Genomic DNA, 17,447 nt, shown 5'->3' with positions numbered 1-17,447 from the left:
AATAAAGAGCAATCTGATACATGCATCTTGTTGTCGAGATGTTCCAGGATTGAGTGAAGAGACGATGAACAAAGAACATCGTCGTAATTGGGGGAAATACAGAAAGGGATAAGAAGAATTGAATTAAAGTATAAAGGAATAATTCTATGGTATTGGGCAGGCTGATTTAACGAGTCTGATGGTGGATAATAGAGACAAGTTAGAAGCAGAGTGTGCAGAGTTAATGGATTAGGAAGCTGCAGTTTGTGGAGGGAAGTTCTCCTGAAAAACTGATGTTAATGACTATCTAGTGACCAGTGGTGGGGTCGTGGTTCTGTGGGAAGTCTGAAGAGGTGTCAGAGAGTTGTCTTTCAGGTAAAGGTCACCAAACAACAACGATGCCACCCTTGTCATCGTACGTATTTGATGACAAGGTTTTGGTTGGTCCCATGTGAGTCAGAGCAGGACAGATCAGAGTGGGTGAAGGCTGTGGAAAATTCATCATGAGGGATGTCATCCCAGCAGTGGATCCTGAACGAGTGAGGAGACAGAGGAAGAGATCTAGATAAATTGGGATTTTTAAAGTAATGGAGCGGAAATCTTGTTTCTGTCCTTTCTATGAAATGGACTTCCAAATTCTAGTACAGAGCTTTGATTTCAGGCAAATAGAGCAGTTACCTAACAATGGAAAATTACCTAGATTTAGTAATGTCACGTGAAACCATTCATGTGATGTGGTTATGTACATCTTCACCCCCATACTGCTTGTAATATAACAACTGGGACACCTAAAAATGCAAATCATTATCAGGAGACCGTCAGGGTTTAGCCATTTCTTTGTTATTTTTTTAACAACTATATACTGTAATTAAAGAAAGGAACGATGAGGCAAAACAGAAGGAGAGGAGGCTATTTAAACCCTTGTGTCTGTTCAGCTATTAATGTGAACTAATGATCAACTATTACTGATCCGTGACCTAATTTCCACATCAGTTAGTGCAATCAGGAAACTCAATCAATTTCAAGGTTAAGAATTGACCCACCGTCAGTTAACTCCAAGACTGTAAGACTTGCAGTATAGGCATCGAACCCTCACGACTTCTTTTATTTCTGGTTTCCACTACTTTTTTAAATTTAACTAATTAATGTGTGTATACTTACTGCAATTCATATTGTTTCTATTATTATTTCTTGCATTGTACTGCTGCTGCTAAGACGACAAGTTCACAGCATATGCCTGTGGTGTTAAATCTGATACTGATTCTGATAGGAGCAGAATGAGGCCATTTGGTGTTTCAAGTCAGCTTCACCACTTGATTGTGGCTGATTGATTTTTTTTCTCTCTCAGCCCATTCTCTTGCATTCTGACCATAACTTTTGACACCCTTACTAATAAAGAACTCCTGAAAGTCAAGGCTCTAAATTTAACTGCATGTCCTGGAATCCCCAAACAACGTCGTCTTCCATCGGTGAAACTGTTAATTTGAAAATTTCTACTAAATTACAAACTTGCCAGCATACAATCGTACAATGCTAGGTGCTAGGTCAGAGGATTGGACAGAATTTATAACAGCAAGTAACAAATAACTCAAAGGTGAAAAAGGCAGATAAATTAGAATGAGATAAAGCTAACCAGAAATCATATATAAATCGATGGTTGATAGATTAGGAAGCTGCAGTTCATGGAGAGAAGTTCTGAAAAACTTATGTTAGTGACGATCATGGTTTTGTGGGAAGTCTGAAGAGGAGTCAGAGAGCTGACATTCAAGTAAATGTCACTAAACAACAACAGCACCATACTTGTCATCATGTGTGCTGTATTTGAGGGCAGTATTTTGGTTGGTCCCATGTGAATGGAATTCTGCAGTATCACAACAGGACAGATTAGTGTTTGACCAATTTATTGGATTTCTTTGAGGAATTGATAGAGTACTGTGCATAAGTCTTGGGCATATATACATATTTTGCACTGTACTGTAGTAATTTTTTGTATTGCACTGTATTGCTGCAAAAGAAATTCATGACATATGTAAGTGATGATAAACATGATTCTGATATGGGTCTCTATTGTGGACTGAGAGTGGGAAGGGGGCAGGGAGAAGGGGAATCATGGTTGGGAAAAGGGGAAGGGAGAGGGGAGGGAGCAGGAAGCACCAGAGAGACGTTCTGTAACGATCAATAAACCAATTATCTGGAAATGAAAGACCCTCTGCTTGCTGTCTCAGGGCTAGATGTGTCTGCACTCATGCCGCCCTCCCCTCCCCCCCACACCCCAGTACTCCTCTGCCACCTGTCCCACACACCTCCTGCAGTTCTCCACCCTCATCATTCCCAACACTCCTCTCCAAATCCATCTGCGACCCTGTGAACACATTGCGCATCAGCTTTGTGATGCACCCGCACAGCCCATCCTTCAAGTTAGCTTCACCTTTGCTTGCTTCTTCATTGTTTGGGGTGATAGTTTACCAAAATTTACTTCAGAAAAGATGTTTCTAGTCAAATTTCTTGCCTTTTGAATTACCAGTGAACTGTCGCACAAGTTCAGTAGCGCCATCTTAAACCAGAAGCTTCTGATTTGGTAAACTTTAATCTTCATCATGCTCTTCGGAAGCACTGACTTCTGTAGACTCTTTATCTAACTGAAGTATTGTACACCTGATACCACAGCTTTACATCTTAATGCTCTTGATACATTTCCTGGAATATCGTCATCACTATTATGTGTCATGTCATATGACATCACCATTATGTGCCGTGTCATATGATGTGGGCAATCATGGTCCCATCACCGTGATTGTCCTTGGCAAATTTTTCTACAGAAGTAATTTGCCATTGCCCTCTTCTGGGCAGTGTCTTTATGAGACAGGAGGCACTAGCCTTTATCAATATGCTTCAGAGGTTGCATAACCAGCTGCTCGTAGGACCATTCACCACCTGCTCCTATGGCTTCACGTGACCCTGATCGGGGGGGGGGGGGGGGGAATAAGCAGGCTCTACACCTTCCCCAAGGGTGACCTGCAGGCTAGTGGAGGGAAGGAGCATTTTGCACCTCCTTTGGTAGTCACCCCCAAAAAATCTGGAATATAGAGCCTATAATTGATGGTGTTGCACTTGAACCTCAACCATCTTTATAAAGCTTCATTAAAACTTTCGGCTTCACCAGGTATCAACCTGTGGAGTCAAGAATTTTGTACTCTTTTGTTTTTAAACACTTCTCAGCTTGCTCTGTTGCCTTCAAATGCTTTGTACTCCCAGTGCTGCTACTTACTCTTGCTTGCTGTGATCTATCAGTCCTCATTTGTCTTCCATCTGAATGTCTGTTAGCTTTCTCCCCCTGTAATCCTGGATTGGTCAAGTGGGTCAGTGGCATGCAAGCCTCAGAAGATTCTATTTATACAATTAATAAGCTGTCAGTTAGATTACGGTATCCTGCATTGGGCTGTCAGCCACAGGAAGGATATAAAGAATTTAGAAAGGACGCAACACAGATTCACTAAAATGCAGCTTGGTATGAAGAAGGATATTTTTTTAAATAAATTTTTTTATTGAATTTTCAAATGGTTACAGAAGGAAAAAAAATTATCAACCCTTCCCCCCTCCCCTTAACCCCTCCCCCCTAACATATCCCTGTAGAAAGAGAAAAAAATAGAAAGAAAGGAAGAATGCCTGGAGATCGGAAGATCCCCCCCATGCTCCATGGAGTTCATAATAGCTTTAGTATATATATTTATTTCTTTCCCCAAATAACCAATAATTTTATCTTCGGAGCACCTATGTATTTAATCCTATCTTTTGTAAATACGGGCGCCAAATTTTCAGAAATATTTCATATTTATCTCTTAAATTATAAGTAATTTTTTTCAAATGGAATGCAGCTAAAAGCTATATCTATTTTCATTTTCTTAATGTATGTTAAAGTTCTTTTTCTTTTCACCGGTCCATTAAGCCCATTAACATTAAAACTTTAAAAAATTCAGTAAATTAGTCATTATTTTTAACAGGGTTACTCCAGTCTATAGTAATACCTTGGAGAATCTTTTTAAAATTCTCCGTGTTGCTATGTGTCTCCCCCCCGATTGTCCAGGCAAAGAAAGAAAGATTAAAGAAAAATAGATTATAAAGAAAAAAAAACAAAATACCCCCTACTAATGTTGTGAATAAAAAAAAAACACATTACCCCCCCTCCATTGTACGGGTCATGGCAATCACCATGATTACACACGTGAATCCTGTAGCAATCGATCCGAAGTTCCCCCAGCTCCCCTGTAAGATAAAAAAGTATATATAAGAGAAGAAAATATATCACTACTCTCGATTAATATTTCTCAAATTTTTACCTTTCTCCCCCTGTATCATATAATTAAGAATATATTTAAATATTCTTCTGTCCTTAAACATCCATCAACTCCATTCACTGTCCCTGTCTTCATCTTTAATCCGTTTCACTTTTAAATCTTTGGCTGTGGTTAGCGAATATTTGGGAGTTCTTGTGCAAATTCTTCCACATCCCGATAATCAGTAAAAGATCTTCTTTTTCCGTCATCCAAAAAAATTATCAGGGTTGCTGAGTGGCGCAATATAAATTTCTAACCCTTTTCCCATAAAACTTTTTCGCTGGGTTAAATTCCTTCTTTCTCTTCAAAAGGTCATAACTTATATCAGGATAGAAAAGAACTGTTTTCCCTTCTATCGTCAATGGCCCATTTCTCTTTCTGGCACGTTGGGCAGCCGCCTTCAAGATCTTTTCTTTATCTTGATATCTTAAGCATTTTATCAAGCTTGATCGTGGGTTTTGATCAACAAGGTCTTGATCTTAAGGCTCTGTGAGCCCTTTCAATTTCAATTTACTGGATTCCTTCTTCCATTTCCAAAATTTCCGAAATCCATTTTTGAAAAAAATTTATTGGATCCTCTCCCTCTATACCTTCTTTAAGTCCAACAATCTTAATATTATTTCGTCTGCTAAAATTTTCAAGTACATCCAATTTTTCCAACAACCATTTTCTTTCTGATGTCCAGGCAGAAATATTATCTTCCATTTTATTCATTCTATCAACGGTGTCTCCCGTTGTTTCTTCCAAGTTTTTAATTTTCTTGTCCATTTTGTCCTGTCTTTTCATCATTTTATCAAACATAATCTTCATATTTTTAATATCTTTTTTATTACTTTTAATGCTTTTAATTCATGCATTATTTGCTCCAAAGTTTTTTTATGTCTCCAATATCACCTCCAACCTCTTCCTGTTGCTCTTCTTTGTTTGTCTCTTCATCTTCAACTGATTTATCCAGAGAATCTGATTCCACCTCATATTCACTTTCACTTTCAGTTCCGCTCATAGCTGGGATTTGTAGTTTGGGTTGCTCGTGTTTGCGCATGCCCCTTCCTTCACGCATGCGCAATTCCTGTTGCTCTTTTTTTTGGAAACGGTTGATGTTGCTGCAGTTTCCTGTTCTATATCGCCGAAGGTAAAATGCTCTTGAGCCAGAGGCTCTTTCATGGCAGCCGGCCTTGATTCTTTTCCAACTTGTGTTGTCTTCAAAGTAGTAGTTTTCTTCTGCTTCTGTTTAGGAGACATATCTTAAGACAATACTGAGTAGTTTATAAGTAATTTTTAAAAAGTATTTACTAACTTTTCTTCACTTAAACATTATTTTACTGTTTTTTTTAAACGGGAGAGCTGGATTTCCACGTGTGACGTCCCCCAAGAAGGATATTAAGATGGAAAATTTGTTTTTAATTAGAATGGCGTTGATCATGGGGCAGTATAAGAAAGGACGGGGTAGGTTGGGTTCAAACAGTCTGTTGTTACTGGTGGGGCTGAGAACAGGAAATAATTCGAGTGCATTTATTATCAAAGGGAGCATAAATTATGCAACCTTGAGATTGCTCACAGGTAGCCCCAAAGCAAGAAACCTGAAGGAACCCAATTAAAGAAAAAGAATAAAAATAAAAACAAAAGACAGCACCCGATGCTCAAGGAAGTTTAAAAAAAAAACACAAATCATGTAAGCAATTGAAGCAAGCAACATTCCAAACCAGATTGAGTCCTCAGATCCGAACCCCAGAGTAGGCCTAAAGCCTCGCTTATCAGTTAGTCATTTTAGTGGGCACGAGGCGCAGCAGCTGGTGGTCTTTATAGCCCCAGCGTCATGGAGAGAGGAGTGACCATCGCAGAGGAAGAGTGAATTCATCTCTCGCCCCGGATCCCAACATTCAGAGCAGAAGAACATCTTTGCACAGAGAACAGCAAGACAGTGGAATTTAGATTTAGATATTTTTTATTCGTTGAGATACAGCACTGAATAGGCGTTTCCTCCCTCCGAGCCACACTGCCCAGCAATTCCCCTATTTTAATCCAAGCCTAATCATGGGACAATTTACAAAGAACAGTTAACCTACCAACCTGTATGTCTTTGGATTGTGGGAGGAAACCAGAGCACCCGGAGGAAACCCACATGGTCACGGGGAGAACGTACAAACTCCTTACAGGCAGCGGCGGGAATTGAACCCGAGTCGCTGGTACTGTAAACCGTTGTGCTGACCACTGTGCTCAGAATCAGATTTGAAGAGAGGATAGATGAAGAATGTGTAAATGTCATCAGAACTATTTGCTCGAGGGCAGAGAAAACACAAGGATGGCCCTTTTCAATGAACCAGAGTTACTGTTTATTTCACAAATGCTGGCAATTCAATCAACCAAATGCAATGCGGGGTTCTAGTGTAGGCTGTCATTGTCCTCCTCAAGTAAAACGCCTTTTGGAACAACAAGCAAAATATTTTTCTTATAATCTCTGTTTGATTCTGATATCTCAACAATTGTTGATTTATGATATAATGTATATATATCAATAAATAATCGTAGTGAAACCATCCATCATGCAAAGTCTTGACCCCAAAATAAACCAGTAATCCAAATTTGCATATAAATAATCAGATTTGACATCAACTCATTTTAAAGTTGGACCGGTTTATTAAACAAGATTTCCTGCAGTGGTTGAGAAATCTTGCCTGTTGTGCACTTATAATTGGAGTGACGATGTCTCAGTTATTCATGTTGCAAGCTCTGGGAATCTTTTTCTAACAGTCCTGATGAAGTGTCTCGGCCCAAAATGTCGACTGTGTACTCTTTTCCATAGAAGCTGCCTGGCCTGTTGAGTTCCTCCAGCGTTTTGTGTGTGTGGCTTTGGAAATATATGTTTGTTTGCTTCAAATGTTTATGCACAAGCTGGTTTAGCCCAGATGTGCAATTTTCAGTAAGGAATATCTCCATATTGCTCTATAATAACATCCTCCCCTGCCCCCTCAAACATTCTTTGAAACTTGACCAGTCACGGACAGCAAATAAACAAAGATTTATTGTTTTTTTTAGAGGCACTAGACGCGGCCAAGAACAGTATGGTCACGCAGGTATAGGGATTTCTGGTTAGTGCAAAAGGCCACTGTGAGCATAGAGGAGGAATACAGAAAATCAATCAACCAAACAGTGTTAAGTCTTCCCAGGAGGCTATACAGTGAGCAGACATTTTAGTGTTCCAGACTGGAGAGAGTGCAGGCGACTTGTTAGCTCCTCAAAGAGTGGTGTGTGAGGTGCCCAGCTGATGGAAGAAAGGGAGTATTATTAAATAAGCTAATAAATGACAGCGCGTCATTGTCACCAGCCTACCTGGCATCAAGGACAGATGAGAAAGCGGCCAGTGACATCATGAAGGATCCACCCACCCTACTCTTGGACTGCTTGACCCATACCCATCAGGGACAAGGCAACGTAGCAACCACACTAAGACCACCAGCCTCAAAAATGGTTACTTTCCCCCAGCAGTAAAGCTGACCAACACTTCCACCCACTAACTCACCTCTCCACATTCCCAACTGCCACTACTTTATCATTCCTTGTCACCTTTATATACAGACATTCCTGTGCCCAACGTAACTTTACAGACATACAATCAGTCTAAGTATATAAGCTACCTTATGCATTTATAGTTATTGTATTTTTTTATATTATTGTGTTCTTTATTTTATTGTGGTTTTTTCTGTGCTGCTTCAGATCCGGATTAACAATTATTTCATTCTCCTTTACACTCCTGTACTGGGAATGACATTAAACAATGGTGGATTTTGAATCATGGAAGATTTGCTGCCAGCCAACAGCATCCGGTTGTATTTGTTTATGTTCGATTTTTTTTTGAATGGAGAAGGTCAGTTGTTTCTGTCTGACATGTAGTAATGGAAAAGCCGGGCTTAATACGTGCGTACGTGCCTGCAGGAGCGGCTTGTTTACGAATGAAAACGTGGCTGATTCCCAGTTAATCTCTGCACATGCCACATTACGCACAAGGCTAGTTGTGATGTCACTGAAGTTACGGTGATGGACGGGATTAAACTGCTTTATACAACTAATCTAGACACAGCCAATGACTCACAGGGTGGTTTCTTTTATACCTGCATCCATTTAAGGAAAGTGCCATATCTGAAGGGGAACATTAGTACACAATTCCAGACTGCTGCTTTAAGGAAGATGAAGATTTCTTTGCGAAGGGGGTAAGTGCTTTCAGTGGTGACCACTGTTGTACTCCCAGACGTACGGCAGCTGTCTGCAAAGGACCTTTGCAGAATGCATTCTTTCAAGCCACAAGATTGATTATTTGGGAAGAGTTTGTGAGTGTTCAGATTCTGATTAGAGGCTTTCTGGGCTCTAGGGTGGCCCCGAGATGTGGAGAAAAGTCAGGCTGTTATGACAGAAACCACCAACGTATAGTCAAGCCCAAGGAGCTTGTTTATAGCGGACTGTCCTTGCCTTGGAAGAACAATTATGTTGTTGAAGTCTTGTTCAGTGGAAAGATTAAACACTGGTAAATCTCATGCCAAGGAATTGTCTGCATGAATCAGGATAATGCGTGGATGAGGCTTTCTTGCATGAAGGTCGGTCATTTGTCTGATTAATCGCTAATTCAAAAATTTTAATGCATGCAGGGAGAACAGCAACTTCCCCTTGTTTATCCACCCTCAGCTCCAATTGCAAGGAGTCTGTGGACATTTTGTGACTGAGAACAGCTAATCAAGCTGTCGCCTCATTCTTTCTAGTCCACAGGCCTGAAGCTAGTCTACGGTCTCTTCTGTACCATTCAAAAATGTGCAACCCACCCTCCAACTTTCCCTCCCACCTTGACTACATGGCCTACCTCTTGCTTTCTACTTCCTTGATCTTATTCCCACAGAATGATAACCCAGCCTTCTTTAATGAATGCAGTGTTAGCCAGTAGCTCCCTCTCTTCAGATCTGCCCCTATCGCTCTTTGCCTCAGAAAAGCAGTGCTGGCTTTCTCTATCGTCACACATCCTGTTGATGTCCAAGTCCTCAAATATCCCAAATCCATTAAAGTGTTCCCTAGAAATTCCAAATACTTCCAGCCAGTTTTCTGTTCCTGCTCTTATGGAAGTCACAATGGCATTTGACGTGACCATTGACAAAGATAATCCATCCTGTTCCTTTCTAAACTTCTCTGCAAACTTTGACGTGACTATGATAACTCCCACTATCGCAACACATACAAAATGCTGGAGGAACTCAGCAGGCCAGGCAGCATCTATGGAAAAGAGTGAACAGTCGATGTTTCGGGGTGAGACCCTTCATCAAGACTGGAAAGAAAGATGAGAAGTCAAGAGTAAGAAGGTGGTGGGAGGGGACGAAGAAGTCAAAGGTAGTAAGCGATGGGTGAAGCCAGGGGAGGGAGCGGGGTGAAATAAAGAGCTGGGAAGCTGATTGGTGAAAGAGATAAAGGGCTGGAGAAGGGGGAATCTGATAGGAGAGGATAGAAGGCCATGGAAGAAAGGGAAGGGATAGGAACACCAGAGGGAGGTGATGGGCAGGTAAGGAGATAAGGTGAGAGAGGGAAACAGGAGGCCATGGACTGGCCTGTCGGAATGGGAATGGGAAGTTGAATTGAAATTGGAACTCACCAATATACTGGAGACGTCACTGGGATCACCGAATACAGTAGATGACCCCAACAGACTCACAAGTGAACTTCCTCGATTGCCAGGTTTCTGAATGGGTCTGCACTGGTCTGGTTCCATGCTTATCTACCCAAAAGATCACCTACACTATTCCCTGCTTCCCCTCAGAGATCTAGCCATGGCCTGACCTCTTGATTTTCTCCCTCCTCCCACTCTAATTTCTAACAAAACATTGCTTGCAAACACAGACATTCTCTGCTGTCTCTGAACCATCAAACTTGCCTGTTCAGTAACAGTACGGAACAATCAGTAACATCCTCCAACCTAGTACTGCCTTTGATCTCAGTCACAAACTGTTTCATCATGTCTAATTCTATTCCTCTCTTATCCCTGGTAGCCACAGGTCACTGAAGCAGACTGCTTTCAACTCTGCTGTGGTATGTGACCCACAGACAGCACCTCTATGCATTTCAGTCCTATCCGAACCATTTCAACATTGCCCGGTTGTTCCCCTGCCTCAGATTATCTGCTGCTAGAACCTTCATCTGTGCTATTATCTCTGGCTCTGACTATTCCAATCAACACCCACCTGTCTTCTCCTTTTTCACCCTTCGGAAACTTGAGGTCATCCAAAACTCTGGAACAGATGCTGGTGTAACTTGCACCAAAATCTGAACAAAAACAGAAAATGCTGGAACATCTCAGATCGACTGCACAGCGTTCTGAAGGGGGAGGGTCAGCAGCCAGAAGCCGTGGTGCGTATTGGTACCAATGAAACGGGTAGGAAAAGGGGTGAGGTCCTGAAGATAGAGTGTAGGGGGGCAGGTTGGAAAAGCAAGATAAACAAAAGCTCAAGGGAATTGATGTCTGTATTGCTGCTTGTACCACGCGCCAGCGAAGGTAAGAATAGAATGATGTAGCATGGCTCAGAAATTGGTGCAGGGTCTCAGCCTGAAACATCGACTGTTTACTCTATTCCACGGATGCTGCCTGGCCTGCTGAGTTCCTCCAGCATTTTGCGAGTGTTGCTCAGATTTCCAGCAGCTGCAGATTTTCTCTTGTTTGCAATTGGTGCAGGGGGCATGGTTTCAAATTTGTGGATCATTGGGATTTCTTCTGGGGAAGGTATGACCGGGACAAAAAGGACGGGTTACACCTGAACCAGAGGGGAATCAATATCTTTGCGGGCAGGTTTTGCTAGAGCTGTTGAGTGTGAAAACTAGTTTGGGGGGGTGGGGAGTACGGTATGGTGAGATGGTGCAATTGGTGTACAGGTAGATGCTGCCTGCAGAGAGTCAGTGAGGAACAGTAGGCAGATTGGCACATTTAACTAATCCAGGGATGAATTTCTATCTTCCTTTATGATGCCTAAGCCCACCACCCCATGGGATATCTGTACAGCTGCTTGGAAAAAGCCCCTTGTGTCCCACTGTTCCTGTAAATCAGGGGTGTCACAAACACCTCGGTTAATGGTAAGGGTCCATGGCATCAAAAATGATGGGAACCCATTCTGTAAATAGTTTTGGAAAGGCTTGGACCATAATACAATGGTTCTGTGCTTTTAAACAGAACTGCTATTATTGATTCACGGAATGTGATGTCACTGGAAGGCTGTAATTTTTTTCTAAGCTGACTGCCTTCGTTGGGCAGTTCAGGGGGCAGCTGAGAGTCAGTCGTCCTGCTCCATTATGGACTATGTCAGGTAAGAATTCAGATAGCCTTCCCTGAAAGGGACTCAGTGAACCAGATGAGCTTTTATGATAGATCAGTAGTTGTCATTTCTGGTACTGGCTTTTCATTCTGCATTCACTTAATTAATTAAGTTAGAAAGTTCCCACATGGAAGGTGGTGAGTATATGGAACAGGCCAACAGAGGAAGTGGTAGAGACAGGTGAAGTTATGATATTTAAAGGCACTTGAACAAGTACATCAATAGGACATGTTTAGAGCAGGAGTTCCTCTCAGTTAATGGTAGAGATCCATGGCATAAAAAGATTAGAAACCTTGGTTTAGAGGGATAGGGGTCAAATGCAGGCTAATTGGACTAGCTCAGGTAGGCAACCTAGTTGACATGAATTAGTTGGGCCCAGAAGCCTGTTGCTATGCTGTGTAGGTCTATGACTCAATAGTAATAGCAGTCTGAATTATGCAGTTTACACCATTGTCGAGAAATTCAGTGAGGAGTTTGTAGTTGCAAGTGGATTGTCTGAGGAGGACTCAGTGTATACAACATGTTCCTCCACTATTAGGCTGATACCATTGCAAATTATACCATTATCAGTTTAGTTCTTTTGGTTATCCAGAAACTGTCAAAAGTGCTGCGTTTGTGAACGTTCCACTTTCCTTTCATCACAGGCAAAAACATTCACATCCAGACCCCATGCTGGAAACAAAAATGTTCTGCTGCTAATGGCCTGTATATTCCTGTAGCTAGTGCCAGCCACATTTCACTACCTCAAATGTGGTTGGCACCATACCAGCTGACCCAAGTGAGCATCCTTTAAGGGGTTGCCAGAGGCTGCCAACCTAAAGGGTTGCTTCTAGGAATAGTTTGTGGGGTCAGGTCAGAGTGAAGTGCTTATCAAACATTTTTTTTTTAATTTGGGGAATGCCAGTGTTGATTTTCTTTTCATTCTTGGAACTTGCTCTGATTTTTTTTTTGTGTGGACGGTTTCCCAGTAAATATTCATATCTGAATCAGGAATTCTTCATTTCAATTAACTCTTTGAGATTACTGCTGATAAATGGACTTTGCATGTAAACGAATGCAGTGAAACATTATTTAGTTTAAAATTGTTTCAAAAACATGTTGCCTGTTAGTAGTTTCTGTCTTTAAGCTGTTCTATCTTAATTAGTGGAATATTTCAGCATGAAGAAGTGTACTGTGTTGCAGACTTTTTAAAGCTGTGCCTGTTTTTTTTTTAATGTTAATGTAACTGACCTTACCTACTATCTGGAAAGAGTGGAGTTTGTACGTTCTCCCCGTGACCACGTGGGTTTCCTCTTGCGGTCCAAAGACCTACCGGTTGGTAGGTTAATCGGTCATTGTAAATTAGGCTTAGATTAAATGGAAGGATTGCTAGGCAGCATGGCTCAAAGAGCTGGAAGGGCCCATTCCGCACTGTATCTCAATAAATAAATCCCTTTTTTAATACCTTCAATCTTCTGGTAGAAATAATTTATTTTTAATGGAGTTGATTAGTAGTTCAGTTTCATATTTGGCGATCAAGTTGTTTAATTTTGTCACCTCAAGTTGATTCTTGATAAATCTGCTTCGAAATTTTTTTATAGGAAATTTTAATACCCTCAGTATTGCCTGGAGCCCATTTAGTGCAATTTCAAGGATGACAGAAGGTAGTTGTACACTGATAATTATTCAGTATAATGGACCATACTGTTGTGATCCAACAGCAAGCAGGACAATATTGTGAAGTTTATTGTGTGTTTGAACCATTTTGATTGGTCCGTACTGTAAATTGAAGCCTGAAGCCATGATTGGTTGTTCAGTTTGACATTTGGAATACTAAGCTTTCTAAGTTATTTAATTCCTCAAATTTTGGGGGAAAAAAGTTTGCAGAATGTGTAGAATGCTTTAGTGTTGTTGATATCCGCTGCCACATACAGCAACTTCAAAGTTGCTGAGTCGATGCAGAGTGTCAGCCTCCTCCCAGTTAGATAAGGAGTTCCTGGAGTCGAGGCCCAGCAACATTGGAGGAATCTGAAGACTGCAGCTGTGACTGCATTGACCTGCTTTCCTCCCTTTTCACAGTACAGTCTTTTATTGCTAATCAGTCATGGCTTCAGCAACTTTCTTTAAACCCTTTGTGACATTTTATGAGCCTCTTTAATCGGCTACAAGTAACATGATAGATCTCAAAATCAGCACACAAAAGCTAACGGGAGCATTTAGTTCACACTTACTCAAGCATGGAAAGGATCTTTTGATGGATCCTTAATCAATGCTGGCATTTGTCAATAGGCTTCAACTTACAATATTTGACCAATCACAATGTTGGACTTCAAGCGCTGCCTGAATAAATTCTTCTGAGATTGCAAATGTGTAATGTATACAGCAATTCTGATATGTAGACTGGCTTAAAAAAACGTAATAAATGTATTGACAGTGAATGAAATCTGTGTTAAGGACGCTAATGGTCTCTATTTGCTTTCTTACAGGGTACCTGCCCTTCCAGTGAAAAACTTAAATGGGTCTGGCCCCGTTCACCCAGCACTTGCAGGTATGAAGCGAGCTGCTCCCTTCACTCTGCAGAAGAGTAGTCAAAAAGCTGTAGACCCAATGCAATGTGTGGTACCAGCAACAACTGATCCTAACACCCAAGCAACGATGAAGCCAGAAATAGGTAGTTTGTGCACAATCCACTAAAACATTTTAATTATTCTCTACTGACCCCCTTCCCTTAGCCGAGCAGCCTGTGTGTCTTGTGTGCTACTTCATATTCACCAGATTTTTTTTTAAAAGAGGGCTGATGGAAATTAATCTCTCCACATTACCCTGTCAATGGAAGTTTGTATGTATGCAACTCTGTAATCGCTCGCAATTTAACTTGAGCAGTGGCCAAGTTGGAATGCCTGTGCTATTGCCTTAACATGACGGATTGCAGAAATTAAGGGCGGTCTTTAATGGCTGATACCCAAGGGTGTCTGTCAGGGACAGAAACTGACCGTTGTTTATGTTCCACTACAGGATTACTGTACTCTCATCAGAAAGTAGTTTCATTTATTGATGTTGATCATCCTAATTTTAAATCAATATGGTCATTTTGAAGTTAGAAAATAAAGACCAATGGCCATCACTAGTGTGCTATGAGGCCTTTTGGGGTTCTATATGTTTACTGCAACCCTTGGTGTTGCTAAAACAATTAGGCCCCAGGTTCACTGTCCAGGCTGAGGTGCAGTGTTCACTAAAACATCTGAAGTTCTCACTCGTTCTTGTTATAAAGTCTCACGGATGTAGTATGGGATCTTTAATTGGGAGACTTGGAGGGGGCTGTGACATGTTTGGAGCTTGCATTCTTCTGACCAGAGTGTTGTTGTTTGAAGGGGAGAGAGTGAGAGGTGATAAAGGGGTTTGGCAGGGGTGGGGTGGATGAATGGGAAGTGAGAGCCCCAGCTGGTGACATTGTTCACTTGGCATATAATTACCTCACCATCTCTGCTCGAACATTAGATAGTGCTGCTAATGACGAGTATGTTATTATTTGAGATCAAGAAGCTGAGGATTTAAATACAGTGCAATATCCTGCTGTACCTTACGTGTTATTAATCCCAGTCAAAAGGAACGCATCAGCATTTCCAGAGGAAGTATGTGTGTCCCATGCTATCACAGTCTCCTTTAAACACTTACTGTACGCTAAGCTCCATTTTGGCAGCTGCAAGCAAATTGCAAATCCCAATGAATAGACATTGAGCAAAAAGAGTGATCACTGCAGACTGTTTTAATACGCTGAGCGAGCTATTGGCACATACCTTTTAAGAATTCATCGAGTGTCAAGTAACCTTGTCTGATCAGTCTTTTTAGACTCTAACGTTCACTTGTTCATTATCTGCCATGTCATCTCATAGGCAATCATGGTTTTGCCATGACCATGAATGTTCTTGGCAACATTTTCTACAGAAGTGGTTGGCCTTTTTCTGGGCAGTATCTTTACAAGACAGATGACACCAGCCATTATCAATACTCTTCAGCGATTGCCTGGCGTCAGTGGTCGCATAACCAGGACTTGTGACATGGACCATCTGCTCACATGGCCATCCACCACCTGCTCCCATGACTTCATGTGACTCTAATCTGGGACTAAGCAGGTTCTTCACTTTGCCCAAGGGTGACCTGCAGGCTAGCAGAGGGAAGGAGTGCATTACACTTCCTTTGGTAGAGGTGAATCTCCACCCCACCACCCATTCTGTAACTTTAGCATGCAGTATTAGTTTCCCTACCATTATGCAGCCTTTGGCTGGTATCAGAGAACAATGTACACAGCTGAAAGTAGTTACGTCTTCTGTAAGCTGAGTATCGAGTCATTTAGCTCGCCACTGAGCAAAAAGGGAAATGGCAGCTGTGAGTTAATACAGGAACATGGTGACGGAACTATTAATGATGCTTCTGCCTGATAGGATTGTACAGTGTTACTAAATAGCTGTGTGGGTTTTCATTCAGGAAGTCTGACTTAAGCAAATCCACAAAGGATAAACCTTAAGAATGAGTGCATGTGTAGTCTTCATTATTAAGTAGGATTTTACCTGAGAGATTTGATGTCAAGAACAAGCAAGTGCTCTGATTAGCTGAAATGCTATTTAAAAATAATTCAATATCTTCAAGTTAGCAAAGGAATGGTGGGAAGTTTTGGATTATAATACCCATGGAACGACTAACATTATTCTAAAATTGTCTTCAAGATGGTGACTTTTACGATTTACAATGAAATCGATTTACTGGCTAAATTATCTTCCTTGGCATTCTGCGCAGGTATGACTGGGATTCTGATGTGTGCTGCTGGGCTTCCAGTGTGCTTGACTCGGGCTCCCAAACCCATCCTTCACCCTCCGCCGGTCAATAAGAGTGATATAAAGCCAGTGCCTGGGATATCTGGCATCTGCAGGAAGACCAAGAAAAAGCATCTGAAAAAAGGTATGTGTGGAGTTGGTGCTACTCAGTCTGTAGGCCTGCTTCTCAACGACTGGATAATGAGGGAGATTCATTACTGTAAGTCCTTCAGAAACAAAGCAAGGAGATTTTCCATCCATGTGCCAGTGCTTTAAACATTTCAGTTTCATTTCTGGTGAAGCCATTCTGAGGAAACTGTATTAAAGGACACAGCTAGAAATGACATGGACGCCCAGTGCGGCTGATTTATCATGCCGTCTCTGCTCCCATTTATTCATTCCTTTCATGCGGTCATATTTAGTAGTTTCTCTCAGTTTGGTCCGTCCCCTGATGAGATTAGCACTGCAGTCCATTTAAGAATGTTAACAGGAATGTGGAGAAGAGGTTAAGCCTCCATTTCCAAAAAAGAACCACGAAGAAGTTTGATTTTTAAAGCTGCGGCACATCTCTCATCACTGCATTTAGTGTCACCAAAGGGAGCTGGTCACATGCGCAATTTACATATAAACTAGACTGACTACGACGCAAACTGAAGAGTCATGGGACAATGGTATTTTTAGGAAGTGCTCTACTCTTGATACACTTTCATGTCCCTTCCACACTATGTACTGATGTCAGTCAGTCCTTATTACAAGGTTCCTTGAACAGAGCAAGTTTTACAGAAACTGCACAGGGTTTTAGTTAAAGGGCATTTGGTCTGGTGGTAAGTTAAAATGTGTATGCCTTGCCATCAGAACGGAGTGAGTTTGTTACGTGCCTCCTGGGATGCAGGTGCTTTATAAAGGGCCCTGAACACAATTAACCCATGTTCACCATAGTTCCTGACATCCAAGATGCTGAGGACTGACAGGGGACCTAGAGCACCCTTTTCCTTCTGTTGGAGAACCTA

General features: G+C 41.5%; 1 protein-coding gene across 3 annotated transcripts in view; it reads left to right on the top strand.

Moving 5' to 3' along the window:
* LOC140738423 (E3 ubiquitin-protein ligase DTX1-like) overlaps window positions 1-17,447 on the top strand; it is a 283,212-nt gene that overhangs the window by 236,409 nt on the left and 29,356 nt on the right. Inside the window, exons 3-4 of one of the 3 annotated variants that reach the window (XM_073065694.1) lie at window positions 14,113-14,174; window positions 16,421-16,582. In XM_073065694.1, coding sequence (XP_072921795.1) covers window positions 14,113-14,174; window positions 16,421-16,582 — 224 coding nt within the window. Of the gene's footprint in view, window positions 1-14,112; window positions 14,301-16,420; window positions 16,583-17,447 lie in introns of all 3 variants that reach the window. The other 2 variants (XM_073065693.1, XM_073065692.1) reach the window with 2 other exon arrangements.

Source organism: Hemitrygon akajei, chromosome 14 (genome assembly GCF_048418815.1).
Source record: "Hemitrygon akajei chromosome 14, sHemAka1.3, whole genome shotgun sequence".
Lineage (NCBI taxonomy): Eukaryota > Metazoa > Chordata > Chondrichthyes > Myliobatiformes > Dasyatidae > Hemitrygon > Hemitrygon akajei.
This window is presented reverse-complemented; position numbering and strand designations above follow the sequence as displayed.